Source organism: Drosophila miranda, chromosome 4 (genome assembly GCF_003369915.1).
Source record: "Drosophila miranda strain MSH22 chromosome 4, D.miranda_PacBio2.1, whole genome shotgun sequence".
NCBI classification, from domain to species: Eukaryota; Metazoa; Arthropoda; class Insecta; order Diptera; family Drosophilidae; genus Drosophila; species Drosophila miranda.
In genome coordinates this window covers 11,449,936-11,464,379 of record NC_046677.1, presented here as the reverse complement: position 1 = coordinate 11,464,379, position 14,444 = coordinate 11,449,936, and the positions used below count along the sequence as shown (strand labels likewise).

The window sequence follows — 14,444 nt, the reverse complement described above, 5'->3', positions numbered from 1 at the left end:
CCCCTTCATTTGGGAATATAAAACCTGTTTTCTTTTTCCTCTACAATTACTTGTCGCCAAGTACTTATGCCAAAATAAATCTTGGCTAATGCCACAAATTCTTAAACGACCTTTAACGAGTATACTAACACTTTAGTAGCCTCAACAAAAAACCCCGAGTGATCCGACTCATTGTCACAGAAAATAAAAAAACCATAAGTACATTTTGGATTGGCAATAAATCCAGCGATGAGATAGAGGAATTTTTGTTTAGGCTATTAATAGAAAAAGCTCCTTTAAAGGAGTGTTTTTAGGATGTGCCAGATATAAAGAATTCCTTTCTTTATTCCTTTCTTAGGTAGAGAATTACAGTCGATCTTCCATATAGCGAATCTCAACCGGAATTCGTTACACGGAAAATTCATAGTATAAATCTCATTCTTAAAGAATATAGCAGCAATATTGCGGTGTTCTGGAAAAAAACTCGTTATATATAAAACTGTGTTGTATGGAAGTTCGTAATAAAATATCAACAATTGTATATTAGAGTACAAATTAAAAATAAATACAAAAACAAAAAAAAAAACTACCGAAAAAATAGGAACAAAAGTAGAACCCAAACATAATTTTAGGTGCGTACTAGTGGGGACTGCTAAATGGATAGGTATAAGATTAACCAGTACTTAAAGTTTATATTAATAAATTAGTGACTATATCCAAAACAGATATATTTATAATACTTTCTTAAGTCGCAAAGGAAAAAGAATGCTAAAAAGGGACTTTAAACCCATTAAGTGCCAATGGGTATTTAAATATTTAAATGATGAAACTTCAAGAATTTTATCGACAAACTGGTGAAAGATACCGAAATAATTAGATGGTTCTACAAGTAGAATTTTTAAACAGCATAACTTTACGGGGTTTAACTAAAAAAAATTCCCCTCTGAAAATATAAGTTTTATAGCGGACCGAAAAATGCAAGCGCAATCGTTTTATGCAGTTTCGGGTGTCCTTTATGCAATAGAAAATTAGAATAGAATTAACGGCGACACGTTCTCACACCTGGCCGCAAATTAAGTCTAACAAAACTTGGTATTTGTTGGTCTCAATCGAATGTTATGGTACCAAAGGCAAAAATATCAGGCAAATCGCACGGGTCGTTGAGGATCGGCCCCTGATGGGTTGCACAAAAAGAAACATTTCTATATACATATATAGTTATATTTTGTAACTAATGATAAATAGTTTTATTTTTGCTGTTATATTAATACACGGTTGTCGGTTTTCCTCTTTGATTCTAGTATACCATGATGATGTTTTTCTGTTTAAGGTAAATTTAATTTGTTTAACATACAGCAACCACACATTTTATCGTATCATTTGTTTAGTTAATCGTTAGGTTAATCACTATAATTAGTTTACAATGTCAATTGCGTTACAAAGATTGCGTTTTGTATATATGTATGTATATCCATCTATAGCCTATGATTTTCTCGTATGATTCCATTTATTTATTATGTATATTTTTTAGGTGTTTTTTAGTTTTTAATGGTATGTATCATATTTAACTTAGTAAATCGAATAATATACAGCTAAGTGTAAAATACTAGACGTAGTTGATGGTTTCTCTAAGAGCACAGAAAGTAATGACGCACAGGGGGGAAATAAATTAAATTGAAAATTGGATTGGAAATTGTGAAGAGAATTTTCCATTTCCAGGCTAAAAAAAATTGAACGAAACGAACGTACAAGTTAAAAAAACAGGAAACTCTTCTCCTGGGGCATATGACCATTTATATTGTTTAGGTTTTAGGATTCAATTTCCAATAAGTGGCCTAAAGCAGATGTTAGGCTGCCTCCAACATCCTCCTCTGTACACGTGTGTACTATATCGTCCCTTACTTACAGGCTACATTTATGTACAGTATCTATCGTTTATTTTTAGGCGCCCAGCGGCGCTTGTTATGTGTCGTAGTCGTCCTGCTGGGAGCTAAAGTAGCTCACCAAGCCACTAAACTCTCCCACAGCCGGGCCGCTGGCCACTGGCGGCGGTCCACTGGTGTCGTGCGCCGAGCCAGAGTCCTCTTCTGCAATGACCGCTGGCGAGCCAACAGCTCGCGCAGCGGCCGCCTCAACCACGCCCACGGCCATTGGGGACTTGGCTATGGGGGGATATGCCTCCAGGGTCGTCAGTTTCTTGCTCGTTATCACCGATGGCGGTGGTGGCTGTGGCTGCGGCTTGTGGCCTATTAATTCCGCGGGTGGCGGTGCCGGAGCGGGAGCTGGGGACTTGCCACGCGTCAAAGCGGACACCGAGTGATTTGTGGGCGTCACGGGGGGTGGTGCACTAACTATCACCGAACTGGGGGCTGCGTGGGCGGGTGGCGTGGTCAACGGAGGCGGCGGATAGTAGCCATACGGTGGATAGCCGCCTAGAAAGACACACAGAGATTAGATAACCTTCTGGGCGACAGAGCCACTTCCATCTACTTACGTGCTCCTGCCACATAATCCACGGAGCCGGGACGCATATTACCAGGGGGTCCGGGGGGTCCAACACGAGGCGGATAATTGGGATTGCCATAAATGGGAGGACCTCGGCTAGAAAATACAATGGAAATGATCACAAGATTCCTGCATTGAGAGCTCGAAAGCACTAACCTGTAGGGATTCAGATGAGGAGAGGCATGTCTCGCTGGGGGCGGTCCTGAGCCGTAGACTCCTCCCAGTGGCGGGCCACCATGATGTTCCGCTCCGTGCATGTACGGGGGACGCGTATTGGGCGGCGCCCCACTGCTGGCTGTCGACGTGGGCGGTGGCGCTCCCCGCAGCGGTGGCGGCTGTCCATAGGTGGGACGCATGGCTGAGTGGGGTGGCGGCAAGCCGGGTGGCATTTGCGGTCGCAGCAGATGACGTGGTGGACCCGGCGACGAGGCAGGGCCTACCCCAGATGATGGCGAACGAGATCCCGGTGCAGATGTGGGTGGCGGGAGCGGTTGCCCGTAGAAACGAGCCAGTTCCGCGCTGCTGGGATACATCCCGGTGGGGGGACCGCGTACATGCGGATGGGCTGACAGATGCGTGGGCATTCGCGTGATCACCGAGGCCTGCGAAGAGGCGGCAACTGTTGTGGGAGGAGGCCCGTCTTCATGGGGTTTAAATAGCTGCGCGGGCACTCCCTTAATCTTGTCCACGGGAGGAGCCGGTATTCCGGGTGTCGTCGAGGCAGCCGTGACGGCCGCTGCAGTCTGTTGCTTCTGCAGTTGATCCCGCAGAGGCGTCACCTTTTTCCGGCGTCCACGTGGCTTGCTATCCACTGGAGGAGGAGGCCCAGCCGCCTGGGGCTCGGGGGCACGCACTGCAGCCTGTTGCGTGGCCACAGTGGCCTGATGCATCAGATGGGCCGCTGCAGCCGAGGGCATGGACATGACTAGTGGCAAATGCTGGGTAGAAGGCGGTGGCGGTGGATAGTTCCCGCGACCCAGGGGCTGGCCGAGGGGAGCGGACAAGGCGTTCTGCAGGAGCTGCATGGCCTGTGGGGGCGGCACCGTCTGCGAGAGATGACGCTGCAGCATGGGATGCATCCCGTGTGGCGGCGGCAGCAGGGATGCAGGTGGCCCATGCTGTCCGGGCCCCGGAAACTGATGACGCAGCAGAGGCGGATGCATGGTGGGCATGGGCAGACGCTTCCGATGCGGCTCCTGCAGTCCCGACGGCGGGGCAGCAGCTGCATGAGGAACTGGCGGAGTCGGAGCCGCCTCTGGGGGGGCGGACACTTTGCTGGCCTTCGCCTTGGCGGGTGTCGTGCGCAGCACCTCCTCGGGGCCGGGCAGCTCTCTGGCTGCCGCTGCACTGAACTGCTCCTCCTCTTCGACCATCCGGGCAATGGCATCCTCCATGTCCTCGGGCAGATCGGCGTCGTCCAGCATCATCTCGGCATCGTCCAGCTCCTCCTCCTCCTTGTCGTCCAGGTCGCCAATGGTCTCGCCCTTGCGCTGCAGATAGTCAATGTCCAGGACTTTGGCCTGACGGATCACCGACAACGGCACTGTGGACAGGGAATCCCCACCAGCAGGGCCCTTGCTGGGCGTTCGCTTCTCCGGTCCGCCGCCGGGGGGCACCTGTCCTAGAGCCGCTCCCTTGATGGGCGTCAGGCGGGGCGTGGCCGCCAGCTTGGCTCCTTCGGCGTTCTTTTCGGCCAGCATCCGTTTGATCTCCTCCTGCTTCTGGATGAACTTCTGTCGCTCCTCGGGCGGTGTGTCGGGACGATGGACTCCCGGCTTGATGCCGCCGTCCGAGCTGTCGTCGTCAAAGTCCTCGATGTAGGCATAGCGACGTCCTCGCGTGCGTGTCCTCTCATCTGAAGCGGCTCCCTCGTCCTCGTCGGAGGAGGGCGGCTTCTTCTTCTTGGACTTGCCTTTGCCCTTGCCCGTCTGGGCGGTGGAGGCACTGGGCTTCAGTGGCTGTGTGCGTGGCTGCTTGCCCGAGCCCTTGCCGGAGATCGGTGCCCCTTCGTCGTCGTCCTCATCCTCTTCCTCCGGCTCGCTTTCGCTTATGTCATCGTCGGAGTACTCCAAACGCTTCGGTTTCTTTGCCGGCTGCACGGGCTTCTTCAGTTTCGGGGATTTTCTGGCTATTCCCGCGGCCGAGCTGCAGCTCTTTTTGTTGGTTTTCTTCTTTTTGGATGGATGCCAGGCCCCATCTTCGCTCTCGCTGGTGGTGTCGTCGCACAGATCCGCACTGTCCATGTTTTCGGTGAGCTCTGAGCCATTGTCCTCGTCGTCGTCCGTCTCGGTTTCCGTGTAGTCGGAGTCCTCCTTCTTTTTCTTCTTGGACTTGGGCTTCTTTTGCTCCTCTTCGCTTTCGTCGCTCTCCTCCACCACGAATTTGCGATCCTTGCGGCGCTCGCGAGCGGCTCTTCTGGCCGCCTTCCGCTGCTTCTTGCCGCCCCTCGGTCGTCTGTACATCTCCAGGCTGGAGTCCGAGTCATCGGAGGCCGACTGGGAGGTGTCCTCGTCGGTGTAACTGGAGGTCTTGAAGTCCTCATCGCTGCCATGATCCTCCTCGGAGCTCACATCGAGTGTAGTCAGCTTTCTGGGTTTCTTTTTCGCTGGCGGCTGCTTCGATTTGTTGCGCTTGAGAGGAACTTCATCGTCGTCGTCAGAGCTGCTGCTGAATTTAGCTGCTTTTTCCTCCTTTACGGAGGCAGGAGCCTTCTCCTCGGGCTCCTCCTCATCCTCTGGCAAGTCATCACGTCGCGCCTTCTCCTTGTCCGCCTCGATAATGGTGGAAATGTCTTTGCCGCGGCCAAGATTACCCGCTCCGGCCGCCTCATCCATTTCCTTTTTGAGGGCAGAATTGATCAGATCATCGTACTCGTTGAGGCGATAGCTGACATTGATCTGACGTCGCTTGCGCAGCTTGTAGATGGGCTCGTCATCCGAGTCCGAGAAGCTGCTGCTGTTGCTGCTCGAACCAGAGCCGGAGGCACTGCCACCGGACTGGCTCTTGCCGGCGCCGCTGCTGCAGTCCGAGTCGCCTCCACGGCGTCGTCTTGTGCCGCGTTTGGCCGCCTTGCGATTGCTGCGCCCGTCGCCGCGTCGTCTCTTGGGTTTGTCCGCCTTGCTCTGTTTGCTGGCCACCTCGTCCCGATCATCATCATCGTCGTCGTCGTCATCGTCGTGGCCCACCGCCTTGGAGGCCTCACGATCTTCGGCCAGCTTCACGGCCTCGCGCTCCTGTCGCTCTCGCTCGGCCACCTCAGCCAGACGCTTCTCCTGCTGCTTGTGCGCCACCATCTGATCGAAACGCTGGAGCTGCTGCTCCAAGGCCACAATGAGATGCTCCTGCTGGCAGGGCGGACAATGCCAGTCGCCCTCGGGGATGTAAAACAGTACCGGGGACAGGCAGGAGCAGTGATAGCCCTTGTTGCAGTCCGGCGTATCGCAGAGGAGTATCCATTCGGGATGGTCCGATTTACCGCACTCGTTGCATGCCTCGTCCGCATCGTAGTCCTCTTCGTTTTCCTTGCGCACTGTGCGGGCACGCTTCATGGGCACCACCTGGGACTCATCTTCCAGCTCCGACTCCGGGGAGAATTCATGATCCGAACGGAAGAGCGGAGACCCAGGGTCCGTGTCGTAGTGCGGTGGTTCCTCTTCCTCCTCCTCACTGTCCGCCTGTTGATCCGAGTCCGAGGACCAACCGTCTTTGCCCGGCAGCTTCTTTTTCTTCTTTTTAGCCTCCTCCGCTTCGCTGGCCTCGGATGACTCGTCCTCCTCCTCCTCGCTCCTCGAAGGCTCTGGGACCGTAGGATCTGTTTCTTTTTGGGCCTTCTTCTTCTTTTTGAGCTCCTGCTTCATGGACCGCAGGGCCACTTCCTCCTGTTTGCGGCGCTCGGCCTCCTCCTTGATCTTCTGCTGGGCAATGCGTCGCGACTGACGCACTGGCGTCTCAGAGTCCACGCATTCAATGATGTTCGTGGTGTCCACATCTCGCTTCTTGCGCGGTCCGCGTCCACGTCCCACTGGCTTCGCAGCTGCTGGCTCTTCTTCCTTGGTTTCGCTGACTTTTGACTCACTTTCCAGGGGATCCATATCGATGCATTCCTCATTTAAGGGGTCGTCTGGTTCCGGGAGTGCCTGCTCTTTGAGGGGTTCCTCTTTGAGGGGCTTTTTCGGTGAAGGTTCCTGCTCTTTGAGGGGTTTTTTAGGAAGAGGTTCCTCCTTTTTCACTGCAGTTTCTGTTTTTATTTGAGTCTTCAATTTGGTAGCCACTTTGGGGAGCTCTTCAGTATCCTCATCATCCTGCTCTTCGTCGGATTCGTGCTTCACTTCTGGCTTTGCTTCTGGCATGGGTTTCTCCTTGGCTCCTCCGCCGCGCGTTCGTTTGGGTTGCGGCAGTTCGGAATAAACGACTGCTGCCCCACCCCGACGCCCTGAACGACGAGCAGAGCCATCAGGAGGGGAGGAACTCTCCTTCGGGGGCAGCGGCGGCGTTGACTCTTTGACTGGAAGCCTTTGTGGTGGCGATGGGGTCTTCTCTTTTATCTGGGGTGGCACTGGATCCTTTTCTTTCTCTTGCACTGCCACTGGTGTCTTCTCTTTCACTTGTGCTGGGACTGGAATCTTTTCTTTGACATGGGCTGGGGTTGGCGACCTCTCCTTGACTGCCGATAGCGTTGGAGGAGCCTTCACCATTGTTGGCGGTGCCACTGGAGCCTTCTCTATGATTGGGATCTTCTCGTTTGCTGGTGGCGGTGACGTTTCCTTCGCCGAGGCTCGAGCTGGCGACACAGACCTTTTCTTAGCGGGTGGCGGTGCCTTCTCCTTTGCTGCTGGCGGCGAAGGAGCCTTCTCCTTGGAAGGAGAGGGTAGCACACCCTTATCCTTGACTGTGTTTGTCGCCAAAGCTTTCTCCTCTCTTGAAATTGTCGTCGAAGACTTCTCCTTGGCTGGCGGAGACTTTTCTTTAGATGGAGGCAGCACCAAAGGTCTCTTCGTGGCTGGTGGCGGAGACGGATCCCTCTGCTTGATAGGTGGTTCGGACACAATCTTCTCCTTGACTGGAAGAGAAGGCGATGGAAGCTTTTGCTTGGTTGGGAGATGCTTTTCCTTGGCTGGTGCCGTCTGATCCGCTTCTTCCTCGATGTCCTGCTCGTTGTTGCGTTTTAACTTCTCGCTAACGGCCGGTGGTGCCTCGCTGCCCGATGATTCCTTGGAATCCTTGGCATCCTCGCTGCTGCGACGCTTGCGTTGACGCTCTTCCAGGACAGCAGGTGGCGGCGGTGCAGGTACGGGAGGAACTGTGGGCGCTACTGTTTCGCTATTCGTACGCTTCCTGGGTATGGCCTCCTCGTCGCTCTCCTCCTGCCGCATCTGCGTGAGCAGGTTCTTCTTCAGTGGCTTTGTTATCGGCGATTTCTTGGGATGACTGAAGGATGGGGCGGCTGGAGTAGCTTCTCTAATAGGCGGTGGCATGCTCTCCGGCAGAGTCATAGTAGTCGGCGCTGGTTCTGTGGGCTTATCGAGCACCTTGTCGGGCTCCTTTTCTGGCAATTTTTCGGGCATGAACTCTGGCACCTTTTCGGGCGTTTTCTTGAGTTTCTTTTCGATAATCTCGGCGAGCGTTGGCTTCTGTTTGGTCACGGGCGCCTTCTCCAAGTGCCTCTTGGGGGCTATAATCTTGCGTCGACTACGTGGATCTTCTTCGCCGCTGGAGGAGGTCGTCTCCTCGACCAGTGTCTTTTGGGCCTCAAATTTGCGACGTGCCTCCACATTTGAGCTCTTGGGGCGCATCTTAATGCGTTTTCCACCCACATCCAGATCATCCAGGGCATCAGCATCTTCCTCCTCGAGCTGCTGGGCATCCACTTCGCTTTCGGAGGTGGATGGTCGGACGGGAGCGGGCACAAAGTCATTGAGACGTCGCTTGCGGTTGGGCAGAACCGACGACGGCTTCATATTCGTTGATAGAGCGAGTTTAGGTACAGATTCTACAGCTGGAGCTTCCACTGTCAGAGATTTGCCTTCATTGTTAGGATTAGGGATTGGGGCCTTGGAAGTGCTAGGCAAATCATTTTGTGTACTTTCGGATAGCTTTTCTTTATTGTGAGAGCCATTATTGCTAGTTTCGGACTTCTTTTCGGTTGTAGCCGGTTCGGAAAGGGGTTTAGGCGGCTCTTTCAGGAGCATAACCGATTCGGGGATGATTTTAGGCTGCTCTTTGGGAGGTATAACCGCTTCGGCGACACTTTTAGACTGCTCTGTGGGCATAACCGTTTCGGCTACGATCTTAGTCTGCTCCTTGGGCGGCAATGTGGAATTATTGTCTTTTGGAAAGGTTTTTCTGCTGTTTAGAGGCAGAGTCCCATCAACCGTTTCCTTAACCGGCTCTGGGGATGTTTCCTCAGCCTTTATGGACTTTTCAGTATCAGTTTTGTTCAGGCTAGTGGCTGTAGGGGCAACAGATTCCTTCTCGTTGCTAGTTTTCACTTTGGAATCATCTGAAATCTTCTTGGAATCCTCCACAATCGTTTTCAAATCACTTTTAACCGTTTCGCAATCTTTCTCAACCGATTTTTCCCCATCTATGGCTTCATTTTCGGTTTGTTTTGCATTGCTTTGTTCCGTTTTATTCAAAACAGCGTTTGCACAGCTTTTAATAGCTTCAGAACTGCTTTTCACAGTTTCAGGGCTGCTTTTAGCCGATTCAGCACTGCTTTGAATCTTTTCAGGGCTGCTTTTAACCTTTTCAACACAGATTTTGGCCAATTCTAAACTGCTTTTAGCCGATTCCTTATCAGTTATTAAGGGTTTAACGACTTTGGAGACTTCAATTTCTGTTGGAACTGGCCCATTATCGTTAACAATTGCTTCAGGTTGAGTTTCCTTGGCTTCATTAGCGTTTGAGCTGCCTTTAGGACTCTTAATGACTTCCACAGACCCTTTGCTGCATGCCGAAGCTTCTTTCTCTGGAGTTGACTCATTTTCCGAGTGATTTTCCAACTCTTTTTCATTTGTATTATTCGCTTTGCTTTCTTTAATGTCATCTTTTAGTGTTGTTGCATTTTCTTCGATTGCTTTGGAGATTTTCTCATTCGTTTCAATCACTTTGATCTTGTAGTCTGGCTGTTCTGTGCTCGCTGCTTCCTGGGGCTCTTCATCCCCAGCTTCTTCTGAGATTTCCTTTGTTTCGTTGTCCGTTTTGGCTGCTGCCTCCTCTGCGGTTTGGGGCTCCTCCTTTCGGTCACTGCCGTTGCGTGGTGGTGTTCCCTCTCTGGTGCTGGTGCCTTCTCTCTCCCCGTTGGTCTTCTCCTCGTTTAGAAAATCGAAAATGCTTCGTTTCGCTTCCTGCTTTGGTGTTTGCTTAATGGGACTCAGCTTCAGGCAGCCGGGTTCACCGAAAAAAAATGTGGCCTTTGGCTCAGAATGCGTTGGTGGGGCCGCCGCTGTCGCCGCCGCTGGATCTTCCGCAGGAGCTTCGTTTTTGCCATTTCCCACGAGACACTCGGCGCCACTGCCCACGCCCATGACATGGATGACAGCCTCCTCGATGGCTTCACTCAGCTCCAGTACATTGTCGTCCGTTTCCTGATCGAAATTGTTTAGGAAAATGCCATCGTTCGGGTAGGGAGTGGCATCACAGTCGCTGCCTGATCCCTGGCCGCTCACCGTCATGGTGGGCTCTTCAATGGCTTCGCCCACGTCGTCCTCGTCCTCGTCTTCTTCTTCGTCATCCTCTTCGATATCCGCTGCCGCACTGTCGATATCGTCATCATCATCATCATCTCCACTGCCCTCCTCTTCTTCGGCCTCATCCAGTTCTGAGTCCTCATCTTCCTCCTCTTCGCCCGATTCGGCATCGTTTTCATCCTTTGTGCTTTCGTAGCGGCTTGGTTTCTTGATACGTTTGGTGTCCAACAATGTGGGCCGATGTTTCTTTTGTTGCTCCTCCAGCGATTCTGTGGGACTGCGCTCCACATCCTCAATGGAACGTTTCTTGGCAGGAGCGGGTGAGCAGCTGCCTCCCAGTTTTGTCTGTGTGATGAGCAGTGGCTGAAAAACAAAACGAACATAGAATAAGGTACTGCCGATTCAAGGCACTATCTAATATACTTACCTTGACCCTTTTGGCCTTTTGTTCGTCTTGATCGGGAGAGCGCAGTTTGATCTTCAAATTGGGCACCAATTTCGCTGGCTCCTCCTTGATTTGTGGCTTCGCCTGCTCCTCGTCCTCTTCCTCTCCCTCGCCTTCATCGTCGTCCTCTTCTTCCTTCTCCTCGGGTGGTGGGGGCTTGGCAGGGCAACTATTACTGCTGCTTGTGTCCTCATCCGCTTCGCCAATATCCTTGGACGGCAGCACCACCTCATTGCCACGCAGCCTGGCTATTAGATTAACAAATTCATCCCTATTGGTGGCCACCACCTGCCAGATCTCCTCATCCAGATGCTCCTGATAGATGCGCAGATTGCAGTCATCATCCTGGGTCAACCAGTAGGCATGACCCAGTCGATCACGACCAATAGGCTCCGATCGCAGGGTATTGGAATTCTGCGTGAGTATGTGGGCACGAAATTTAACATTGCGCTCGAATTGGCTCTCCAGGAGTTCCTAAAATTGGTAAAAAATGTTAGATATATGGTATATTAAGGGGTGGCGATTGATCTTACCCGAAATATCCTTAGTTTGACTTTTAGGCTGGAGTTTTTATAGCCAAAACGTTCGATTTCCCAGGCATCTTGGAGGGAATATCCGAAACAGAATTTACTGAGCGCCGATTCCCAGCTCTTCTCGTGCACCGTTTTGCGGGTCTTTCGCAGGAGTTTGATATGCAAATCCTTCAGTTCAGGAACTTTAATATGATTACAAATGTATTATTTATTATTCATTAAATTCTCTTATTTGTTTTTGCAACTCTGCAACGATTTCTCGTTCATTCACAAATGCAACACTGCAGCTCGCTCTCTTTTACTGTTCTCACCTCTCTCTCTCTCACTCTCTGTTTTACTAATGCACTTACTTCACCGCGATCTCGCTCTTACTGCTTTACTAATGCAATTACTACACAAACACACGCATTACAGCTCTCTCTTTCAATGAGTGTTGTCAAAAGAGAGAGCAAAAATTAGCTGGAATTTCCCAAGCAATTACAAATTATGGAAAACACACACATTTCTCATGAAAAACCACCTCAAATTTATTCAGCTTTTATATAACTTGACTAATAAATAGTTTTTCCTTTTGTTAAATTTAATTTGTAGAAGCAAAAACACTGATTCAATTCCGCTCTCGTTCTCTCTCACAAACACACATAGCACTTGACACTCACTCACACACTTGCACTCACCTTCATCGTTGTTTGTCAACCACTCCTGCAAATGCTTAAAATTCGGCAAAATCAGGCCCAAATCTTTGGCGAATTTTTGCAAAAACGCACAAATTACTGCAAAGTCGGGATCATTCGCACATGAATGCAGTGTAGTGCTCAGGGCATCCTCATCTTTACATTCCTCTGTTATTGCCTCTGTTGGTATTGTGGTCGCCGCTGCAGCCGTAGCTGAGGACGCCGCCATTTTTCATGCGTCCCCGAAACGGGCCGAGAAAATTTCTTGTAGCACACGAAAGAAATCTTTGGGTATATACTACACGGATAAAATCGAATTATTTACACTAAAATAACATGGCATTTGTCTAAGTTTTAAGCGTTTTTATTGCACATCACTGTATTGCATCAATTTGTCATATTTGTGAATCCAAATTTGTCGTTTTACATATTAAATTCGTGCTTTAAAACAAAAGAAAACAATTCGGTCGCTCTTCAACAGTGTGACCGCGGACTTATCGACAAAATATACTGTCCGACCCTCAGAAATATAGCAAAATATAGCGTTTAATTTTAAAAATATGCCATAAATATACTGACGAGTTCAAGTTCTATTATACTTATTCCTCGTTTTTGATATTCCGTGGAATATTACTAGATATATAGAACATTTAGCCATGCGCACATAATTTTATACGATTGATGAATTAATTTTCTACTTAACTGGCCTATTCTTAATACTTGCTTTTATTTGATTTCTATATGACGTTAAAAATGAAATTTAATAGATTGATTCGGTCGCAAACTCTTTAACAGTGTGACCGCCGACTTAGCAATCAAATTTACCTCAGAAATATACCGAAATGTACGGTCTCATTTTCAAAAAATACCTTAAATATACCCATGAAAAACTGAACTTAGCCCACTTAAATTCCCATCTATTTAAACTGGATAACAACTTGAGTTAAGCCGCTGAAAATGATAAAAATAATAATAATAGTTATTACTCTTGTAGGTTCATCCTATCCATTATCTTTACTTAAGCAAAAGATCACGGCATCTTTCACCTGAACTGCGCTAAAGTTCTTCAAGATTCATAATTTTCGTAGAGTTTATCGATAAGCTTATTTTAAGTAATCCTATTTATTGAATTGTGTCTAAAATAAGGTCTAAACTAAAAGGTCAACAAAAAATTGAATTAAAAAACGTAAGTAAAACGATTGAAAAGTAAGTGTATATGGAATGAGTCTAGTGTTGTGTTGCTCATGAGTGAGTGAATAAAAAAGAGTTGTTCACTTAAGTGAGCAACTGAACATGGTCCTTCCAAACTGTTATTTTTTGTTCACTTGTTCTTTTTTGCTCACTTGTTCTTTGTTGTTCACTTGTTCATTTTTGCTCACTTGTTCTCTACTCACTTTTTGAGCAATTTTGCTCCTCATAGGGCATTTTGCGTTCTGGCAGTTGTTACTCATATTTGCTTTTACTTCACACTTTTTGTATTACCGGCAAAACTGTTTATTCTTTTGAAAATTCAGTATGTCGCTAATTCGAAGTATAGTCGATACTTCGAAAGTATAGTGAAATTTGGAATCATTGCAATTTTTTTTTTAGTTATAAATGTTTGGTTAAAATTGAAATGTAACGTATTTTATTTTTGTCAAAATCTCACCTACTAAAAAAGAACAAGTGAACATGCTCACCAAAATGAGTAATGTTTTCCCAACACTAAATGAGTCTCATTGTTGCTACCGGTTCAATAACCGATTCAAAGATGCCAGCGCTGCCACAAACGATGCTGCCTGGTGGCAGCACAAATAAATACGAAAGTTGGCAGGTCTGCAAAGATAGCCAGCTCCAATAATGTTCGTGTTTTTGTGTGGACGTTGACATGCAATGACTGCATCTTTCAAGAGGCGATGCAGTTACTGCACCGTCAAGTGGCCCGTGTGACACCAGCAGAAGGCTGTTACGCGCGGATCCCAGGCAAAACGCAGCCCTCCTCCCGCCCAACCGACCGAGGGGCGCTGCCGCATGACGCGCGGTGCGTAGCCGAACCAAACGCGAACATGCAAGAAAGATAGCTATTAGACTAACATTCGAGGAAAATTAGTACTAAACTTACTAAGAAACTAAGCATGCAATCAAAGTACAAATACCACTACAGTTACTAATTAATAGAAAGGTGTGTAAGGATTAATAATTTAATAAGAGGAAAAGAATTAGTGGTGGATATAATATGGTAGAGGGAATTATAATCCGAGCATAAGACCCTAAACGGTTCATGCAAGGAATAATTCGATCTACAAAGTGGAAGGAACAACGGTATAAAATTTCTAGTCAGTCTAATAGGAATCGTGAAGTTTATGCGGCTCAACAGATCAGGGCTGTCTATGTCACCCCTGATCAAGTTGTGCATAAATATCACACCAAGCATTTTTCTACGGTTAACTAAGGATGGGAGGTTTACTAATAGTAGTCTACTAGAGTAAGATGGGAGTCTTACACCCGCATCCCAGTTAAGGCCCCGCAGAGCAAAGAGTAAAAAGTTTTTCTGTACTGATTCTATACGATCCTGGTGTACTTTGTACTGAGGGCACCATACACAGGAGCCGTATTCTAAGATCGGACGAACAAGCGAGGT

The 14,444-nt window shown here is 48.7% G+C and overlaps 1 protein-coding gene across 1 annotated transcript; it reads right to left on the bottom strand.

Moving 5' to 3' along the window:
• Nucleotides 1-1,186: 1,186 nt before the first annotated feature.
• On the bottom strand, nucleotides 1,187-12,317 carry LOC108162453 (microtubule-associated protein futsch). Its single transcript, XM_017297195.2, has 6 exons — nucleotides 11,828-12,317; nucleotides 11,151-11,332; nucleotides 10,600-11,091; nucleotides 2,641-10,535; nucleotides 2,474-2,580; nucleotides 1,187-2,411 (listed from the first exon to the last, which is right to left on the bottom strand). Exons 1-6 carry the CDS (start codon nucleotides 12,051-12,053, stop codon nucleotides 1,942-1,944), a joined length of 9,372 nt encoding a protein of 3,123 aa, XP_017152684.1. The 5' UTR covers nucleotides 12,054-12,317; the 3' UTR covers nucleotides 1,187-1,941.
• Nucleotides 12,318-14,444: the final 2,127 nt, after the last annotated feature.

Coding starts and splice junctions, on each gene's coding strand:
- LOC108162453 (XM_017297195.2), bottom strand. CDS start 12,053: ATGGCGGCGTCCTCAGCTACGGCTGCAGCGGCGACCACAATACCAACA. Junction 11,333..11,827: donor GTTGACAAACAACGATGAAG/GTGAGTGCAAGT, acceptor ATCATATTAAAG/TTCCTGAACTGAAGGATTTG. Junction 2,581..2,640: donor CCTCATCTGAATCCCTACAG/GTTAGTGCTTTC, acceptor TGTATTTTCTAG/CCGAGGTCCTCCCATTTATG.